Source organism: Eurypyga helias, unplaced genomic scaffold (genome assembly GCF_000690775.1).
Source record: "Eurypyga helias isolate BGI_N326 unplaced genomic scaffold, ASM69077v1 scaffold20427, whole genome shotgun sequence".
Taxonomy (NCBI): Eukaryota; Metazoa; Chordata; class Aves; order Eurypygiformes; family Eurypygidae; genus Eurypyga; species Eurypyga helias.
In genome coordinates, this window is record NW_010264058.1 from 57,462 (window position 1) to 80,104 (window position 22,643).

At 36.5% G+C, this 22,643-nt stretch overlaps 1 protein-coding gene across 1 annotated transcript in view; it reads right to left on the reverse strand.

The window, feature by feature from the left end:
- The window catches only part of DNER (delta/notch-like EGF repeat containing), a gene marked incomplete at its 5' end in the record, with an annotated part of 63,370 nt that extends 41,068 nt beyond the window's left edge, over positions 1 to 22,302 (reverse strand). Inside the window, 4 exons of the mRNA XM_010156282.1 lie at positions 935 to 1,088; positions 7,779 to 7,924; positions 19,481 to 19,647; positions 22,208 to 22,302. Coding sequence (XP_010154584.1) covers positions 935 to 1,088; positions 7,779 to 7,924; positions 19,481 to 19,647; positions 22,208 to 22,302 — 562 coding nt within the window. The remainder of the gene's footprint in view (positions 1 to 934; positions 1,089 to 7,778; positions 7,925 to 19,480; positions 19,648 to 22,207) is intronic.
- Positions 22,303 to 22,643: the final 341 nt, after the last annotated feature.

A 22,643-nucleotide genomic window follows, 5' to 3' on the forward strand; every position in this document is an offset into this window, starting at 1 on the left:
AATTGTCTCTTTTTTTAACTTTTTTTTTTTTTGCTTTGTTCAAGTAAGTCCCCTTTTTCTCTAATATTAACTGACCAGTATTAACGACATGAAAGTGTACAGTAAAATGTTTATCAGAAGCTAATTATCTGCTACTCATCCTAATCTTAGCCAACTTTTATTTTTAGATCATTTTTAAAAATATATATTGAAGAAACTGTTCTATTGTGATCATTGATGTTGGTTTTGAAATGTAAAGTTCAAATAGCAGAGTTTTCTATAGTGGCCATTTAGTAAGTTTGTTTTCCATCAGCACACACCTTTAATTTGCCCTCCAGCATATGACCATCGTACTTAGATTCATTTTAATTTCAATTAAGAAGTCTATGTTCATTTGATCAAATTTTTAAAGTAAATGTTCTTAAAATAACTTCAGAGAACTCAGACACTTGTTCATTAATCAAATCCACAAATTACTTAGTTCAGTTTCTGAATTTTAAAAATGTTTCCAAAATTTAAGTTAATTCTGAGGAACAATCTAACAACTGCATAGTGTGGAGAGAATTTTCTTCCATTTGACTGGTGCAACTGAAGAAAAGACTTTACTCATTACAATGAAAGCATGTTTACTAAAAGGTCAGTTACTATGTATACTTGAAATCTATACTGAAAAGAAAAGAAAAAACAGTTTAAGAAAAAAGCTGACGTAAACTAAATTTTGGTCATCTCTTCTTAGTAGGTAAAGTTCTGTTAGTTATGAATAATTCCCTCATGAGGTTATGGTTCAAATGTGTGCTTTCACTAGCGTTGTTCACAGGGTGAAGAATCTTCCACAGCCTTTTAAACACTGCCCTTACGTTTTCCTTCTTTCCTAGTATCTGAAGTTGCACAGTTCACTGCTCTGCAGAAGATACGCACCGAATGTTAAAACAAAAATGCATAATACAAAACCTACCAGCCGGGCAGCTGCAGGTGAAATTGTTCCCGTCGTGTTTCTGTGCTACGTCGGCACAGGTTGCGTTGTTCTGACAGGGGTGGCTCTGACACGCATCAAATTCTTCACACAGGGAACCCTGGTACTCCTCCTCGCAGTCACAGAAAAAGGTTGCCTGAACACAAACAGGATATGTACTTCACAGTGAATTTTCAAAGGCTGTTTTCACTGAATACAGAACAAAGAAGTTTTCCATTGTTTTCCTGTTCATTACAACAGTAGCTGCCATAAATACATAGTCATTCTTTGAAATACTGCACAAGTTCTTCAGCTAAAATTTTTCATGCCCAGGAATTTCATCTAGACAGGGAATCTGGGCTCAAATCCATGATGTCTAAATCCCTAAATTTCTTCTTCCATTCCAGAAATTACATTTATAGTCTGGAATAATTGTCAGGTAAGTAATGTGTAGATTTACCACAACAAAATGCTACTACAAAGATGCACCATTTATGTGCAGTGGGATCCCAGATGCTCCCCATTCAGTGGTACTTCAGTAGTGACACACCTCTTCAATTACCTGATAAATAGGCCTTCTGAAACTATTTTTAACTCTCTCCAAACCTTGCTGCTTAATAAAAGATCAGTAACACTATACCTGTTAGAGATCTTAAATACCTATAAGTAGGCACGACAGGCACATTTTTGTTAGTAATAAAATAACTAAGATCACATCTTCAAAAACATTTAGGTCACTAAGATTGCCAGGAAAGTCTCAACGCATGGAAGCAAGGAAAGCTTTCTCATCTGTAGAATATATTTAGGTTAAATCCCTTGCTTTCTTTGTTCATTCAACACTAGATGGCAACATCACTCACTCTCACACATCCCAAAGCCCTACCATTAGGGCTGGAACAGCTGTCCCATGCACAAACACTGTAATGCAAAGTACACTGCACGTGCATGGAACTACGAAGACAAACATGAGGTTAGTATTTTGTCCCCTATGTTTGACTTGTGTTCGATTCATCTGAATAAACAGCTGTCACCTAAGCAGAAAACAAGCATCTTCACAGAAATAAAAAAAACCCCAACCTTTACTCATTAAAACCCGTATTTCATTCTTCCTTAAAAATATTACGCTGGTAGAGTTTAAATGAGGATTAATACTATACATCTCCAAAACTCAAAATGATGGGTATGTTATTTATCAGGAGTGCTAGAAGTCCCTGCTAAGCGTACAGTCTATACATGTTCTGATACCTGCTCCAGCCTCTTCACAAGAGCCCGCTCACACACTAGTGATGACAGGAATCAAACAAGGCTCTAGTTTAACAGGAGGGAAAGACAGGCAAGCAAAACACAGCCAAAAATTATTGTAATCATGTAGCAGAGTAACTTTGAAGATAATTCATATGAGCTACACAGGAAGAGGTTAACAGAGTGAAACAGATAAACATTTTATTTAAGAACTAACTAAATACACAGTAAGTATTTCCACATTTCCCTGTAGCATTGATGGTAAACACATCATCAGAGGGATGATGTTGGTCCCTGAAGACAACAGTGGTCAGTGTTTCAAAGTTAGCGTCGCCCTCAACGTCTCACACCACCCCAGTCATGCAGTGCCATGGTGCAGATGGGATCAGTACCCGGGTAAGGAGTGCACGTACACACGTTTCCTGCAGCATCCTTCACAGCTGTTCTAACTCCTACTGACACTGAATTATGTTGTTGACTTAAAAGTGTGTCAGTCCTGGAATGGAGTCTTCAGTTTAGACTTACTACAAAATAAAGTTTGCTGCCTGTCTCAATAATTCACCTGTTCTGGATGAACAAACTAAGATGCCATACTATTAAAAAAATGTCACTTTTTCTCAAAATGGACATGAATAGTGCACAGGGAAAGATACAGGCACTTTACCCAGATTCTGTATCCTGCTTGAAGAGAGCAGAGTCTTGATCTCATTTAGCTGTGTTTCTGGTCCTTTCAGATGCACTGAAAATGAGAACTGGCTTATCTACGTCTATCTGATGCTCAAGACACCCCTACGCGAGAGTGCCAAGGAATATAGCATCCCATCAAAGCTAACTCTGTCAGAACAGAGAGGAACCACGTGTGTTAGGTAGGCTCAGGTTCACGGTTATTTTATGGTAGATCTGAGAGTAAGATGCAGAGTACATCACTACTTGAACCATTCATTGGAGAGGAAGGGAATGTCTGTCCTGTCCACAGACACAAACAGCATGGCCCTGACTGCACCAAAATCTAATTTTAAAGCAGAGGCAGCTGATTATTATAATGTAAGTATTAATGTAGCTAAACAATCAGTCATTGCCTCAACAATATTAATGACATAGGAAGTTAAGAAAAGCTCAGACAATATTGGTACCTCTCTAAGAGTATGAAATAGGGATCAATTTACCATAAAGTGTTATTAACAAAACAGGTTTTGAAAGCAGAATCATAGACTCAGAGAAAAACATTGTAACATTTCAAACTGAAATGTCTAATGACAGATAAACCGTTCTGAGATGCAGACAAGTTATTCTGTAGAAAAGATTAGGTGTCATCATTTTTATCAAGCATGTCATCTTCACTTTTCCCAAATGATACTATTAATGAATAGATGACATGTACTAGCATATTTGAAGAAAACTAAATCAAGAAGAAACTTCACACTGCCATAATGTTAGTATTAAAGTCACTAAGAATTCCAAAACAATCTACTATCAATAGACAGTTCATCTGTGTATTTTACGTGATTATGGGAGTGCAAATCTATCATATATCAATCTGTATGGCAATAAAATAAATTACTGAAAATAGTTTGCTACTACCCAATCCAGTTGTCTGTAAGCAGAGTAATTACACGCTCATCAGATTCTAAATTTCAGACAGAGAGGCATAAAAGTTCACTTTTTTTTTTCAAGCTATAGTAAAGAAGCCATTCAGATGACCAGAACAAAATGAATGTCTATGCATTCTCTTGTTTCGAAAGACTTTCAGTATTTATTACAACACACAGTGGGTTGTTATAATCTTTGAGCAAAACATTGCTGTATGATAATTACGTATTTTGTACTAAGAAAACTAAGTCCATATGCAGGAGAACATGCCTTTAGGTATTACATGAGGGATTTTTATAATTAGCCTTTCAACAAATAGTGGATCCAACTCAAAGCTTCTAGCCCATATAGGAGCCATACAAATCATAATTTCTATTTTTCTAATTTCTATGGCCCATAATTTTTGTGTAAATCACAAGGGTTCTAATTCTAGCAATAAAACTTCATACTTACAGTCAGCTCTTCTATGTCTTACATGGGAGAGGCAAAGTTATGGAACAGAGCAACATGTGAAAGAAATAATTTTATCCCCGTATTTAAGCAAAATTGTGACTCAAAACCAGTGGATGGCCAAAAGTCCACTTCAAAATCTTAGGGAATCAGAAATTCACACCAAACAAATCTCTCTCTTTGGGTTAATACCAAGATTGTTCTCTTCCACTAGCAGCTAACTGGTTTGAGGAGCGCTTATTCTGGTGTAAAGCTGAGCAATAAATGTGAAAGTGGTATTTATATTGTGATGAAGCCAAGACCAGTATAATCCTTCTGACACATTCCTGCCTCCTTTGTGGAAGAATGGCAAGCATGGCAGCAAAGCAGGGGTACAAAACTCATACAAAGGAAGGAATAAGCATCACTGACAGCATCACCTCACTTCACAGAACCTTGTTCAAAGGGGCGAATTTTGTGTTCTTTTCAAAAGCAACAATAATTGAAAACTCTGCCATTAAAAGCTTTCTGTTTCATATCCACACACTATAAAAAAACATCTAGCTGAGTAGAAGCTAAGTTATGTATCAGTAAGGAATGGTTAGAAACTGGCCAATAATTCCAGGTTAGACCAGAATTTGTTTGTTTATAGTTTTATGCACTCCACAGATACCAATATGCCACTGCACTTAGATCACTGCAGATTGTTAACTACATTTAACTTTCCCATTAAGCAGATGTGTTACTACATTCTTTTACATTAAACTACGTTTGGAATAAAACTATCAAGTACATAAACCCACAAAGACCATCATTAATCTTCTTGGCGCTGGAAGCAATAACTACAGCCAGCACAGCTCTTTGCATAAAGGACCTAATATCATGAATAAGCTTTCTTCTAAGAAGTTGCTTTGCATCCTGCAAGACGAGACTGTGCAAAACAGAATGAATTATAGATAAAAACAAATGGCAAATCACAAAGGGCATGTTGTAAAACTAAAGAAAATTAAAGTTTCGGTTCTGCAAGAAGTACAGAAGGTGCGTCCTGCGGGAAACCAACACAAGGGTTGGTACCTGTCAGGCATGTAATTTTGGCAGTTGCTTGCTCCATCATCAGGGAAATCACCAAGGTATTTTAGAGTTTATCTCACCTAAGATGAGCTAAACAATGGCAAAACCACCCTGCTTAATGAAATCTGAACCTTCTGTTTTTACCTATGTTGCTTATGCTGGGCCTGAATCAGATTCCTGGATGAAGTACTGTTTTGCAACTAATAGGCATAAGGAAAACTGACGTGTTTTAAAAAAAAAAAACAGTATGGACAAACAGACAACATGACATATTTATTCTCCCTGTGCACTGAAGCTGGACATAAATTATCTACACCTGGGAACACTGCACCTGAGGTTTTAGTGAGTTACCACAGCCCAGCAGGCTACCTTGCATAGGTTTGATGGCCCTTGAGAGGATCAGTGGGGAAATTCCTCATTTGTTCAATTCTAGAAATTTCGGGAGCGGTTTCTGACAGGGAAAATAAATTAAATTTCTGAAGTTATAATTTTATTTGGAGAAAGAGATATTGACAATACTGCTAATTCCAATTCTCTGACTACCATGAATTGACAGACACCTCTTCCGAAACAGACTTCAACACGATTTCTGTGTCCCAAATCTTCAGCCACAGGGGTGTTGGTCAGCTACAGCCTAGTGCATGTTATGGCAAAAACACTACCTTAATAAATTTTCCTGTCATTAGTCTTAGGTTCAATCAAAGAATAGGTGGAAAGAATCCTAAATTTTCTATTAATTTTCCTGGGAAAACAGTACACTACACATGCATGTGTGGGGGTGTGCGTCATTCATCTCTGACAGTTCTAGTTGTAACATATAAAACTTCCAATATCAAGATTACAGGTGTACCGATTTTTTTTTAAAGTCACATAATATCCCCTCTTTCTTGCCATGAAGGCAATTTACCTTTATTTTAATGATTATATTCTTTTACCTGCCATGTTGCAAAGATTTATAAACTATGGATAATTATTAAAAGACATATAAGCATTTTCCTTAATAAAGAAAAGCATTAATGCTTCTGCATAGATGCAGGAAGTAATGTATTTTTATTTTGTGACATATGACATGCAATGAGAGAAAGACATCAGTCATAAAAATGGACAAACAACATGAAAAAATAGAAAATCAAACTACTGATCAAAGGTTTTAAGTCTCAACAAAAAATGGAAAAATGACATTTTGATATGCTGTTAAGTACAGTGAATTTGAACATATTTACGTAAATCAAATTCAAGATGATGAATTTGTAAAATAAAAATGTTAAATACAGTAAAGCAGAAAAAAATAAACCGGACTATAAAATAGGACACCGCATCTGAATGAATAATTGGTGTGGATACCAGCCAGTTGGTATGGTAGAGCAGCACGCACTTATAGACTCATCTTGCAATAATTGTGTTCACACATTACCTCAAGCATTTTAAAATTTCATTTTTGAGAAATAAATTAAATGCTTCATTCTTCCAGACATTAGCACTGCCATGCATATACAGGTTACTGTAGCTATTTAATACTGTTTTTACAATTCAAAACGTCGTTTTTCTACCAAACACGCTTTCTGAGAATTTAAATTGGAAAATGGTAGCAAATGAACTAACAGTGAATTCCCTAAATATGCCACATTTTCTGTGCTCAGAGCGGGCTCACAGCTGCTAATATTTACTCAACTGTTACTATTGCTTTTATCTCCCAAATGAGTATTAATAAAACCAAATATTAACTGTGCATATTGGTGCTGTAAATTACTTTTAATCCACAAAATAAAATCAACAAGTATAAAAGGTAACAGAGAGTACAGGATCTCGTGCACAGAGGGCCAGTCTGGTGGTGTAAGAGCAGTACACAGACTGCAAATTTAACACGTTTGGTTCTTATTTTCTTATGTTACTACATCACACAAAAGATTCAGAGCGGCCAGTGGAACTGCGGTCGCCGTTCCGATCTCTCTGTGTAGCATTACATGAAGGAGAAAACCGTACAGGAAGACTTCCAAACACCAACAAATTACTCCATCATGGTTCTTGTCATATTTATGCTCAGACAATGCCATTGCACTGAGCAGTGATTTCTGAGCAAGCAGTTATTAAGACATGGAAAGATAAGGACTAGATTAAACGAGACCTAAAAGCAAAAGAAAGTTGAAGACTTCACAAACTGGAACACACTGGTCTTGAGACGGGGGATCCCAAGTGCCCACCGCGTGGCTCCTCATCTCTTCTGTAGTGACACTAAGATGCAGTATGCATTACCTTATGCCTAATTTGAATAATTGCTTTTATTGCCAGGGCAGGGTATGAATCTTCGCATCTCGTATTAGTCATTTTCTTAACTTGATTTTTAGGAATAGCAAATAAATACATTGTTATTATTCAGTAACATCGGTGAGCATCTGAAGCCTACTACACAGCAGCAAGGCATGCAGACATTCAGAGGACCAGGTACAATTTACCCTGCATTTACCTTATCAGGTAATTTCCACGCTACAGGAAGGTCTTGAAAACGTCACCTTACCTCATCTGGTTTGGTGATACATCTTCCTTTCCCTGAACACTGGAAGTTATCTGAATGGCTTCCCACAGGCATACAGGTACTGACTTTCACTATCACAGTCAAGCGTAGAGCCACAATGCATTTCGTAACCGAATCATTCAAAAAACCTTTAAAAGAAAAGATTTATTCTTACTATATGAGAAAACATGCTAATACATATTAATGCCCTACTGCTAGACAACTAAATAAAACTGAATTGAAAGAAACTGTCAACTGAGAACTGCTCTTGTTTCATACATACCTGTCTGAATTCAACGTGTGTAAGTACAAATTATAGTTAGGAAAAACCCCACTCATTATATTGATTAACAAAAGGAAGGCAGGCTGGTGAAGCAGATCTACCTCCAGACCTCTAAACTGCTATGATTTTTTTAGGTCTCTAGTAATTAAATGCTTTTGCCTGCTATCTTTTTTATAGGTTAGAAAGTTTTTCTGTAAGTTAAAAGGTTTTATAAGTTATTTCCTCAAGTTTTTTAATGACAAGGAATAAAAAAATCAAATTCAGTGGAGAAAAATGTTTAAATGGATTTCTAAAAGTTACTTCAGATCTAAAAAGCATACAGACCATAAAATGCATCACATTTGTAACATATGGACAATCCTTTAGGTTACATTTTATATGAAGTCTCAAGAACAGACAAACACAGGTTGACAGCATTTCCTCCTATGTTTGCAATACAAGTATTATCGAATGCCTGATCTGGTCGCACTATCAGGTGACATACTAGACAAACAAAAGATGACAGTGGAAACATTTGACCAGGAACAGGAAAGTTCATCAATCTCTGGCTAACACATGGAATTCAAAAAATAGTTGGTTGGAAGCTATTTAAGCACACTGGAACATAACAACATGCCTATCACCCATATTTCTAACAAAGAGATATACCTGGAAAATAAAATAAAGGACAGCAGGAAAGATAAAGCGAGTCACATAAACAGCCCAAGACATACACAGCTAAGTCAGAGTTATGTCAAAATACTTGCAGCCTGCTCCTATACTCCACTTGTGCTCAAACTGCAGTGTCCCACCAGTGATTAGACTCCTGGGTTACAGCCCTTCCACGCGTGGCATGAGTTTTGCTCGGGGAGATTGTGGCAGAATAAATGTGCAGTGACATAAAAAGTGTGGGTGTGGTATCGTGTATAGTGTATACACAGTATGCATTTAAAAAAAGACCCTACCAGATGTCAAACTTAAATTTGACTTCACTATCCTTGACGTAGGCAGAATCCTGTGGGTCTAAGACTGTTTGCAGTACAGGATGGCAAGTTACAGACGTAGAACCATTGCAGGATTATTTTCTTTAGAAATTAATAGACAGAGAACTTAAGTACAAATGGATGCTTTTTTAAATCTAAATATCCTTCATTTTAAAAAGAATGACTGTAAATGGATGCAGGAAGTGTGTGACAAAGAATCTTTTTTCTAGTATTCTAGAATCCATTTACAGCATAAAAATCAAAGGAAATCAAACCTCAAAGATTCAGTTTAGCTTCTTGCATTATAGACTGGAGATAACACAACATTTAGCCAAGTAGAAAAAAAATGTTAGTACAAGGTAATATTTATAATAAACAGTAATAAACCAAAGTTTCATGGAGCACTCCAAACTTCAAGTGAATTCTCTTTCCAGGACAGCTGATAAACATTACTTATATTCTGCATATGGAAGTGTCAAGCATGACTAATTCTACAAACTCCATTCAAAATCTAATAGAAGACCATTCTTTTGTTCTTAATTTTTGGATTTCACTTTTTAAAATGATGCATCCTTTGAACAATTAGTTGTTTATGCTAGAAACAATAATCCCTAAGCAATATCTTCAAACCAGGAAAACCTCATGTCCAATACAGGTGTCATCGACTAAATATTCTAAAAGATCAGATTAAAACCCAAAAATGTCTTGCCTATAGTTCCAAACATCTAATGGTCTGTTTTGGCTAGTGAAGATTATTGTAATCTGCTGACCTCTTCAAAGCAAGCCAATTCATTCTGGCCTTAACACGTACCCCATTTTTACCCATCTGTTCAAAGATGCAGCCGGAATTATTCGCTTTATCAACCAAATGCGATTGTCACTGGCAGTCAGGCAATCATATGGGAATGCTTGGAAGAATGTGGTATTTAGAAAATGTCTTTGGGTTCACATTTTCTTGTCTGAAGCAGATTGTTACATATTCTTCAGGACAGTTCCCTAAAGGAATATTAAATCAACCTTCTTAGTACTTTCAATCTTGTTACTATTTTGGTATCAAAAGCCCTCAGGCAAACCACTGAAAAAAATCACTATTCTCGCAGGAAATATTTTCCTGTAATTTCTAAATTATCTCATCTAATTTCCAAAAACTAGAAAAATAAAACCACGGATATTTATTTTCAAAAGCTATGTACAACTTCCTGAGATCTCTGGGTTTTAAGGCTTGAAGTAGCTTGTCTGATCATCTAAATGTGACTCCCTAACTCAGGCCATAGCACTTCTATTAATTCCCTCTACAATTCCCGTAACAGCAACTGAACTACAGTGAGTTTTAAGTTATATTTTTAACTTTTAGGTAGAAGAATAATTTCAGAAGTATGTTTACAGCTCCCTTCATCTAAGGTCTGCAGGGAAACATTTCAGCTGTTCATATCAAATGGTAATTTTGTTCAGTTTAACCTTGCTGGTTTTCTAAAGCTAGTTAAAACATAATGACATCAGAGCATTTCAAATTGAAGAATTCAGGACTGAGCTGTTTACAGTAATATAACGGAAACCATTTTAAAGCCTAATAATTCATAATATGATGCAAGTACTCATTTAGATTGCAGAGGAGGCATTTTCAAGCTTTGTGCACACACTTTTGACAGCCTGAGAAATGCTCGCAGGATTTCATTGGCAGTAGGCACGGCAAAAGACATTACAGGTCCTTCCACCCGAGTAGCTTCACTCACGGCTTGGAGAACAAAGTGCGTGTGCTCTTGTTTCTCTCACATGCAGGAACTTAAGGAAAACCAAGGAATGAAGCCAAACTGAAAGATGACAGGTGTCATCATGTCCAGGCGCGTTTAGAAAGATCGTATCGTGCCATTCAGATGATCACGACGCAAACATCAATTGATGGTAGATTTTCTAAACTACACAAACTGATTTGCTTCCTTTGCAAGACCCATTTCTGAACAATACCTTCCTTCCATGCATGGCAGACTGACAGCAGGCTGGTCCATAGTGGACTGCCAAAATAAGGAAAATTGAAGGTAAAAGGACACCAACTCAGAACATGAACCTATTGCATATTATGCTAATGGAAGGCATAAGATGAACTACAAATTGCAACTAACCCTTGGTGTGCACTCGATGCTACGACACGCACAAACATTCTTGCCTATTGCAATTAGCTCAAATGAATTTTTCTGCATGCACACAGTGAATATATTGTATTCCAACAAACATTTACCTACAGTTGAAATAAGTATAGGTCTTTGAGTCCACCTAAAGGTTTCTTGGATGAGAGAAAATGATTGCTAAGGGGTTTAGGCACTCACTTTAAATGAAGCATCAGTCCACCAGTTTTCAACTTATTTTAAGCCTGATTTCCCAAGGCAATGAGACAGCAGTGAGATGTCTATCAGTTTCCATCTGTTCTCTTTTCTCTCTCAACACTTTCCCACACTAAATGCTTTTGGGGTCAGTAGCCAACTTCAGCATTTTGAAAAACAGTGGTATTCTTAAAAAGACTAAGTGCCTACAGCTTCCCTGCACAGTATATAGCCCTGGCTCTAAGGACATTGGTAAGGCCAAATGGGCAGGAAAAGAAAAAAGGCTCCAGAGTAAAGTGATGTCATTTCTCCACCCCATTCCCAGTAGATAAGAGTCAGTTACTCATTATTGGGAAAAATGGAAAACTGGGATATATACAAATGGAAGAAAACCAGGGAGTAACAGAACTCCAGGAGCACAGCCGTGGCATTGAGTGTGCTTTCACCACATCTTCAGTTCCTATCAGGGAGTAACATAATGAAGCGATAATACTTCCAGTCCAGACTACCATTTCCAGAAACAATATGGCTGCTATGAGAGCACAATGAACCATCGTTTAAAAGGCTCAGTGGCTCAGGATAGAAGCTACATAGTATGTCCGTTAGATCATTCACAGAGAGCAGAAGTTACAGAATTAACCTAAAGTGTAAAAGATCCAAGAAGATTTTTCTGTGGGACTCCATCTCTCACATCACAGGAGAAGATGTTATCCACAAGCTAAACAGGAGGGGTCAGTATGCTCCACATTTTATTATGTGGCCACTGAACTTTGTGGACATAATAATAATTTAAAGAAAGGAAGCAAGGAAAGAAAATAACTAGCGTTTGATTGCAGTACTCCATAAAGGACAAATGGAGACTTGAATTCTAGTCCTATAACTGTTTATGTCCAAATTTTATCCAAAGATTATTTCATGTCAATAGCACTCACACTATGTATCACGGTATAGCTGACATTCAAGGTTATGAAGACCAGCACAGGGGTCTGTACTAATCACCACCATGCATAAGTGCCTTTTTTGATCTCAGCGCAAAGTAGTAAATTCAGTTTGACTATAGAAACCAATTCACTCCTCCTAGGGCACTGTATATCACAGCCTCAAAGAGTGGTTGTTTATCTAAGATAGCTCAATCCTTCTACTCATGCGTGGAAGTCACGTTCAATTCATTTGAGACCTAAAAAACGATGAAGCATAACAAGATGATCTGATGATGTCCTTGATTGTTACATGTTGAAATAGCAGAGGCGTGCTTTTGATTTACAAATAGACAATCACTTATCGCCTTTCCCAATACTCTAATGGTCAGGGTGATTAAAGCCTATCAATACCCTCAGCACCCTGACACTAATACTGTTCTACAGCTTTTAGAAAAAATGGGTCAGGAATCCTTTCCTAGTTTGCCCTAGGATGGTTATCATACATAAGCAAAAAAACAAGAAGTGAGAAACGGGTAGTCAGTGACATTCACAATCTTTGACACGGTACCTCTGCCATCAGAACCCTATGATACAGGTGCAGAACATCTGAGATCATTCCCTAATGATACTGCTAGGTAACATAGCATTTGGGGATGCAAAAATACACATGTAATAACAAAACTGCTGTTTTGCCCACAAATAGCTCTATTAGCAGTACAACTCTCCCAAGTTCTATATAGATTAGCATGCTTACTGTGCTTTGTCACAGAAGCCTTGGTCAGATATGCCTTTTGAATATATATATATATATATATATTTTAGTGAGAATCAGTTCAGGAACTATTTCAAATACTTAATTTTTCAAAAATTCACTTGAAACAGCAATTTAAAGAATTTGGTGGTGGTGGTGGTGACTATAAAATTTATATTGCATTTTTTTTTTCTTCTCCAAATTGATCTCACAGTAACATTCAGTTTAAAAATAGATATGCTTTCCTCCTTCACTCCCAATACTGAAAACATCCTGGGTTCTGAAAATCAAGCATATACTTTCTTCTGAGTCATAATCACCATTAAAGTGATAAAGATAAATGTGCTGCTGGTCAAGCTGTATTCTCAGTAACAGTCCTGCAATTCTATCAGAGGCAGATTGAGAAGGACAGTGTCACACACGTGTGATATACAGCAAACCTTATGCATCAGAAAATTATTACTAAATCTTTGTGAAGAAATAGCACACAGCTTGAATTTCAAACTGGAGCACAGTTTTGCAGACTAACAGTTAAAATAGATTTGTGAACTGAGTAAACCAGTTGGATTCACTTAGCATAGAAAAATCCCCAAACATGCGTTCCCTTACATCTCCTCTATAACAAACGGCAATTTCTGAATTTCACTGTCACTAAACAATTACCCAACTCAATAGCTTGACAGGACCAAAGCCCATGATAGGATTGTGAAACAGTCAGCTAGCAAGAGCACACTTAAAGCACTTGCATACAGCTTATTAAGGATATCTGACAGTGGCTTAGGGTGTGACCTTCTGTCATGACTTCAAGGACTGTGCTTACTGTCCAAAACAATGGTGAAAGTTCAGCGAAGGGTGACAAGACTAATCTTCTAATAGATTTCCTGTATCACAATTTCCTTGTTACGTGCTTATTTATCAGCATCTCCACAATGCTGCCAAGCTGGCAGTGAACTATTATAGGCACAAATGTAGACCACCAGAATCTGTGATACCAAACTTCACAAAAGTAGTTAAGTATAGTAGAATAGAGATGACATAGCTGGGACTGTGGAGCTGTGGTAGACTGGATGGCAAGGTTAGCTAGGGTTTATCTATAGTGACTAGTTCAACTTACAGATTTATGAGTGGCTACCCTACTTTTAAATACACTGTACAGCACCTGGACTTGTACAAAGTGTTCGACACTGTCTCACATGACATCCTTGTCTCGAAACTGGAGCGACATGGATTTGATGGATGGACCGCTCGGTGGATAAAGAACTGGCTGGATGGTCACACTCAGAGTGGTGGTCATTGGCTCAATGTCTGAGTGGAGATCGGTGACGAGCGGCATTCTTCTGGGCTCGGTGCTGGGACCTGTGCTGTTTAACATCTTCGTCGGTGACATGGATGATGGCATTGAGTGCACCCTCAGCAACTTTGCCGACGACACCAAGCTGTGTGGTGCGGTGACACGCTGGAGGGAAGGGATGCCATCCAGAGGGACCTGGACAGGCTGGAGAGGTGGGACCATGCCAACCTCATGGAGTTCAACAAGGCCAAGGGCAAGGTCCTGCACCTGGGTTGGGGCAATCCCAGCACCAGGACAGGCTGGGTGGAGAATGGATCGAGAGCAGCCCTGAGGAGAAGGACTTGGGGGTAAGGATTTGAGTGAAAGAGGGTTAAGTCAAATGTCTGCACATACGTCATGGGCTAGGAGCTCCCACAGATGCTCAGCCGGCACATTGTGACTTGTTAAAGCTAGAGTAACTTGATTACATGGCTTTCAGTGAATTCAATTCACAGATCTCCTATTATGAAATAAAATTGTCCTACTGCACTTTTGCTTAAGTAAAACCAAGTTCAACATGCAGCAAACTGCTTTCTTTCAATGGAAATACCTGCTTGCTTTAAATACATGTAACTCTACAAAACACACCAGCCAAGAGACAGTTACAACTTGCCTCCTAATCCGAAACTCTGTAGCCAAATAAAAGGAGCTAGAAAAAATCAGACTGACATGTTTCAAAATATCTCTCTAGATCAATTTTAATATAGTATTTTGTACATTAAACTTCATTTTGCCAATTCAATAGTCATATTTGATCACTTGTTAATGTATAATGATATGTTGCAAGGAGCTTTGTTAAATAACCCAAAGAATCAAGAGAGCAAATTACTGATCAGGGCAGAGATAATAAAGAAAATATTTGTTGCATTAGAAAGGCAAGAGAGCATTCTGGATAGGAAAATATTATCCTTTCTGTACATGTATACAGTGGGTTCATACACTTTTAAAAAATGTAATAGATCTCTTGTGCTTGAAGAGCAAAGCATTAATTTTCCTTTTAAGCAAAACTTCAAAAAGTTCTGTGGAATTCAAGCAAACTGCCTTATAGATGTTAGCATTTGAATAGCATCTTCATCTCACCATGAACGTGCTACAGAATCCATTGTCCAGTGAGTTTATATAGCTACCATTTTTATTTAAGAGATTACTTTTAAAATACTTCATAATTATCGTTTAAACCAGTTAGTTAAATTGCATTGAACTAAAAGGTTGGGCATTTTTCCGAAAAACAGGTTACACAACTGGTCTAAGTCAGTTTTTCTCTGCTGTGATGAAAATAAGCATTATAATTTAAAGATTGTGCTGGAGGATTTATTTTCTATTCAGATAAAAATATTCATTCATATTAAATGTTAAATCTTCTACCTTATTATCTGTTAGGTCTTATCTGAGAAATAGCAGTTTTTTCCTCTTTCCTATAAACAGATAACTAGAAAACTAATGTAGGCATACATAATGAAGGCTACTTTTTAAGCTGCATCATAGAAGTGCTAAATAAAACGAAGTCAAAAATTACGTAATTTCAAGACGTTTACAGGCTTTTTTAAACAACTATAGATATATAAACTTTTCTGCCGTATTACTTATAGGGAAATGGATGCAGAATACTAATGCTCAGCTGTATGGTTTACTATTTTTCTGAAACAGCTACCATCACTGCAGCTTCAGCATTAGGCAGAAAAGCAATTTTTCCAACATTTTACCATGGAAGCTGATGAGAAGTCGGTTTTGTCAACAGAGTTACTACTCATGATGAAGACCTGAAAACACAATTGTTTGCTCATATTGTTGTGAGAAAGAAAGGAAACAGATTGTGCACACACAGAGTCAAGTTTGCCAACTCCATGCTCTACATCATGCTCAAAACCTCAAAATAAACACTTCTTAAAACTGAAGTGATAATCATATAATATGCAATTCAATTACACAGCTTTGAAATTCATCCTACAAAAAAAGAAAAAGCTATGGTGGTTTTGATTACCAGCAAAATCGGACTGTTAAATATAATTTGCTAACTGTACCCCAGTACAGGTACACCTAGAATAGTTTATCAAGTAGAATGGAAACCGTGCAAAATTACAACTGACTAAGTCTCTCATCCACAGGTGTATCTTTTGAGTCATGAAGCACAGAATTGTTGCCTTAGTGAAGAGGAATATTAATTTAGTGCCAGATTAGCTGACTCATGATGAAACAGCTGGTATACAGTCACTGTAAAACTTTTCTAAAATGTGAGTATAAAAAAAAAATAATGCTTTTATTATGTGTTGGGTTTGTTTTTTTCACTATTTCAATAGCAGACTGTGTTTTCAGAATAAATGTTCCAGTTTTTAATTAGAGTGCAATTGCACATTTCGATAAAAAAGATGCATGCCACAGATCATACATTCTTGAGAGATGACATACAAGCTGAAAATGCCCTTCAAAGTCCTTCAGCAAGGTCCTTTTACTTTTCTAAGAGGAAAATGTGAATGCATTATTTCCTCAAGAGTTATTGTTTAATTAATTTAGTAAAGCTTGTACAGTTGCAACAAACTTGTATAGAAAAAGATATAAATGTGCCTGTACACATTGCCAAATCCAGTATATTATTATTGCCTGAAAGAGAGAAGCACACAGTGTTGGGTGGATTAGATTCTGCCCCAAAACACGTAACAAGCACCACTTTCAACTCACCACAGAGATCCTTAGCTGTGAACTATTAACATTCATGAGAACTTCAGTCTGAGACTCATGCATCAGCTGATGATGCATCAGGGTACTCTTATCTTATTTTTTCAGACTTGTTAAATGCATTTCATCTGATTTCAATTTTGCAAGATATATTGCAATGAAGAATAGGTGTGTGACTGCAACAAGGTAAAGTTTTGCCATAACTCATTTTCAAATAATCTAATACCATTATGGATAGCATGAAGAGACAAAGATTCTGAATTTAAAAAATACTGATGAGATGTTTTATAATTATGGTAAATAGATTATAGAAGAATCACTCATTAACTCCAAAGAACACTGGGACAAATAGCATGAAGCTATAATTCTACAGAAGGAAAAGGCAGACTTTCCATGGATTAATGTTTTAAATGTTGATCCCTTTATTGGCATTTCTTATTTTAAAATGTGTGTTTCAAATTAAGGCCACATAAAATAATTTACTTCAGGTAACAGTTGCATTATCTCATTACTTGATATATCATAGTATAAAGTTGCAACACTTCAGGATTAAAAGGTATGCAGAGGGAATGTTTCAATTCTACCAAAAGCACTACAGGCAATTCATCCATTTACTAAAATAAATAGGATTCATAAAAATTCAAATGCATTATACCTGCACTCATCTCTACTAAGCACTCAGATACTCCTATTCAGGAGCGTATCACTGTATTACTGGAGTCTCCCTGCTGCTCCATGTACACACATTTATGATCCACATTCTTTACATAAATCAAATTATACTCCAACTGGAAAATTTTACAAAGAATTTCAGTACCAGGTAATTAAGAAGAAAGACCAATGAAAGTATCAAAATCCAGATGGAAGTAAAATAAGAGATCTCACTAAACTCGTACTGCATGAAATAAGCAAGACCATTAGTACAATTTTTATGATCTAAACCTTTTTTTATATTCATCAAGGTAAAGGTATGTTTTCACCTCATGTTAACTAGCACACAGTAAACAACTCAAAGTAAAAATCCCAGTGACAGAAAGACAGTTACAGAGGCACAAGAAGGACAGGGCAAACTTTGGAAGAATAAGACAGTATTTGGTTTAGTTATCTAACTGAACAGCCTATGGCTGTGTGACAGGTACAGTCAAGGGGAGTCTTCACAGAGCAAATAAGCTTCTATTTGGGAGCTTATAGACCAAGCCATGTCCTTAGGTATTTTCATGAACACATAAAAGTTACACAGTATCCTGCCTTCAGCCAGTTTTTATGTACTTTTCTCATATGTTAACTACCACAAGGCAAATGCAAAAATTCATTCTTGAGGAAGAGACATGAGATTTTTAACACTCATAAATTTAACGTCAAACTAGATTAAAAAAGTAATAAACTAAAACTCACTATCTTGGAAGGAAGTAAATAGTAAACTAAACATAATGAACTGCAAAGTTACCAGAAGAAAATAAATATCACTAAAAGAAACCACTGTTGACAGTAATCAAATGTAATTTAATTACTAAGTTTAATACTAACAACGTTCAAGGAGTATCTTTTACTAGGTGACAGCTCAGAAAGGAGAGAACATTGAATTACTTCTGCATTTGGGTTTTTTCCTGTATTAGCTACACAGTTAGAATTTGGCACAATGTTTCTGCATCAGAATGCCTTTAATTTTACATTTATTACCATGATAAGTTGCTGAATAATAATTTGCAGCAGATTATACTTCATTATAAGATACACAGTATTTCAAGATTACAATAAATGCTGTTATAACAATGACTTTAGTTTCATGTCATTGATATAATAAACCATCTGCCCAAAAAAGCTCAATTAAGTCTATTGTATCTATGCATAAATACTGCATTAAATCAGTATTATTTCCCATACACCTAAAAATAGCTTATCAGCCTATTATCATTACACCCCTTCCACAAAGATGCTCAACATTTAATTGCCCAATGAAACATATAGTACGTTACTAAGATTTCATCTTCAGAGGCAAAACTAGAAGAGAAAAAGTAGTGCAAGTACACACTGTTAGATGATCATATTGCATTTTAAGGTTTTTTTTCAAGTTTACTTTGTTCATGCTTACGCAGTATCTCCACACAATATCCCATGATACAAATCTGACAAAGACACACCTCAAACATTCAGTTATTTACTGCAGCATTTACCAAAAGCTTTGAAGATGATTAAAATAGAACATATAAAACACCTTGCATCATCTGAAGTTGTCAGACAAAAATCACCATCTAGATTTTAAACTGAATGGTGCCACCTGCGTAAGAATTTAATGTGCTTCTTGTCTGCTTTGAATGAACCAATGTCTGACACATGGCCCCAGTATCACGTCTGGATCTTTCAGCAGCACTTAAATTAAGGGAATTACCTCTTTGTTTCTCTAAATGTTGGATAAACCATTGGCTGTCCCCCAGAAATGATCAACAGAAAGTCAGCATGTTACTCACCAATAAAGTAGTTGTTTCCTAATGCAAGTATTTCTTCTGAAAGAACAAGTCCACCCAGTGCCTGAAGAAGAGTGACACTTCTGCCATCAATAAGTGAACACTGTTTAAACCCAGTGGTTGTCACCTTCCACAGCAAGATAAGAGAAGCAGTAGCATCTTGCCTTATTCTAAGAAAACAAATTATAAGAATATTTACAGGGGAAATAAGTGTTATCAGGAAGTACATCACTGCAGACTGAAAGCTTATCAACAAAGAAGGAAAACTTAAATGTAGCAAGTATGGAATCAGAAAAAGGCCTGAAGGTCTGTCCTTTCAGCATGTCCACAAGAATAAGAAAATGCTTCAGTAGTAAGATTTGCATAATAGCATATGTAGTAGCAAATTTAATCATACCGAGCCTCAATTTCTAATACTTAAGGACACCATCATAGTGCCCAAGAAATTTTACATAAACATGACATTATAGTAAAGCATCCTTATTCAGTCTTCATGTTCATGTGTTTTTGAATAGTACCTCCATTCTACATCTGCAGTGCAATCATTTTCTGCAGCTGAAGTACATCCAGACCTCTTGTTTACTGAGGGACACTCAACTTTCGTTCAATACAGTGAAATGGATCCTGGTAGAAATCCTCATTTGTTTGACATACCAGATTGAAGGTTCAGAAGAGTTTATTCTTGTAAATAAAGTGAGTCATGTATTTCTCCCAAGGTCACTGGGTCCATGGTGTCTTCCTGAATATTGACATATTGGATAAGTATCTATAACTGTACATATACAGTCAGCTCCACTAGAGAGCACTGTGTCTATGTCAGTGTCTCTTTCCTCTCAGGATAATTTTTTCCCTACTCACCTCCATAAAGAAAAAATAAAAACCTGTCATGTTTCTGGCAAGTTCCCAAATATTTGCATTCATTTCCTCTGAAGGTATCCCAAATGAGTTCAAACAACCCTTCAAAAATTCAAACACAACTGCATGCATCTGCTGAAAACTGATAATTCTCTGCTGCTGAAAACAGGCGTCCAAGTACCCAGAGAAGTTCTGTTCCTCAATTTCCTGTACTGAAATTGTTTCAGTCCTCCTAAAAACACAGGCCAATCTCTTCTTTGTCACTTCTTACTTGAGTTCAAAACAAGAAATACAAAGTTTTGTAATCATGTTTGACACAAGTAGAAACAAATGTTGGAACTAGGCATCCCTGGAGGTGTTTAAGAAATGTGTAGACAAGGCACTTGAGGACATGGTCTAGTGGGTATGTAGTGTTGGGTTGATGGTTGGACTGGATGATCTTACAGGTCTTTTCCAACCTTAGTGGTTCTGTGATTCTGTGATCATAAGAAGCAAATTTCTGACATTGTTTTGGGTCCTCTTTAAGAATGAGCCCCACCACTACCGCCAAAGCTGATCATCTCACTTTTCAAACAGCATAGCAACTACTTTCACAGTTTAGGTCACATCTCATAAACAAAACAAATTAAAACCATTAAACTGGAATTATTCACCTTTCATAAATAGCTGTTGAACCAGAGATGTTACTTGGGCCTTCAACACAGAAAATGCAATTAAATTAAGGTAGATATTGACCTGCATTAATTTACCCAGATATAAAACACTACTAAAGGTATATAGTGTAAAAAATGGCCAAAAATGACTGTGTACTCTGCAACCTCCTTTAAAATGCGATCCCTCCATCAAGGATCTTGCATACAGCTGTAGAATCTATAAATGCCAGCTTATACCTGATTTTGAGAAAAGACACTTGTTTGCTTACAGATTCCAGCCAGCTGGAGCATCCACACTTAGATTTCTTCCTGATTTTATGCTTAAATGCTCATGAATTACTACAATTCAAAGTCCTGTGGGAAGAGTAGGACAGCTCCCACTCTTAACAGATATGGCTCCAAACTGTCTGCAGCCTGTCTGCTTACATCATTTTGTTTTTTCCTGCAAGCACAGCCTTTTTTAACTGAAAGATAAGATGACAGCATGAGAAAAGTCAGCTATCTTAGGAAAATCTAAGCTTAAAATTGCAGTAGAGCTGTGAGCCAGAGAACTACGTTGGCAGATTTTTTATTTGAAATAAATTTCCAATAAAAAAATGCTTCATCCCAGCTGACAGAATCAGATCCTTCTAGGAAGTCAGGTTCTGTTAATTAAAAGTAACAAAGCTAGTATTTGATTGAAAAAGCATGAGTTTGAAAAGTTAATAACACAGAATAAATTCCAATTTTGGAGAAATGTGGTTTGTAGGACATAAAAAACAATTTCACAGCTGATGACAGCAACCAAATCAATAATTCAGAAGTCAAATAGAAATGTACAAAATACGTGCATTTATACAGTCAATGACAACACATTCTACCAGCAAGTGCATCTTGAGATAAAAGAGAGGAAAAAAGTATGTTCACTGCATGGAGAAAGGAAATGTCATATCTTCTCCAAACTGATGTCTTCAGCATGTCTGCTCTAATTTCTAATGCATTCTGACAGCCCAGAGACAGTTTACATGCTTACATCTTCTAAAACATTCAATATGTGGGAAAAATTACAGCAGGCAAAGAGCTGTTACAATACTGTTAGATGCCTCAAGTCTGTCTGAAGTTCATTCTTATATTTTTAGCCATCAGACAAATCTGCCTATCTGAAAAACTGTTTTCTAAAACATCCAGGCAAATTAAAACAAAAGCATTTTTCTATTTCTTCACATATGACAAATATTCTTACTTTACTGATGTATTCTGTGGAACTTCAAAGGAGATAAGTCGGCCTCCAGCAGAGGTATTGGAACTGGCATTTCCACAAGCCACATCTGGCATTATCTGAAAATAAAAATGGCTTCATTTAACACTAAACCAGAAAATCTGACTAGAGAAAACACGAAAGAATTTTTTTAAAAGCAACACTAACTGTCCAGCAGTCATGTTGTAAAAACTATCAGGATGGACCAAAACATTCACCCAAAGATGAATGCTATCAACAAATGTTCTGAAAATTCACGTAACCATCCTTTTAGGTTTTTGTTTAAACATAATCTTCCTGCACATATGTATGAACCTCTAAAAGTGATCACGTTTAAGAAAAGATGAGTAGGCTTCTAGTCATTTAAAATAATAAATAAAGCTCTAATATTTGCCACATCCAAGAAATAGTGCATCATTAA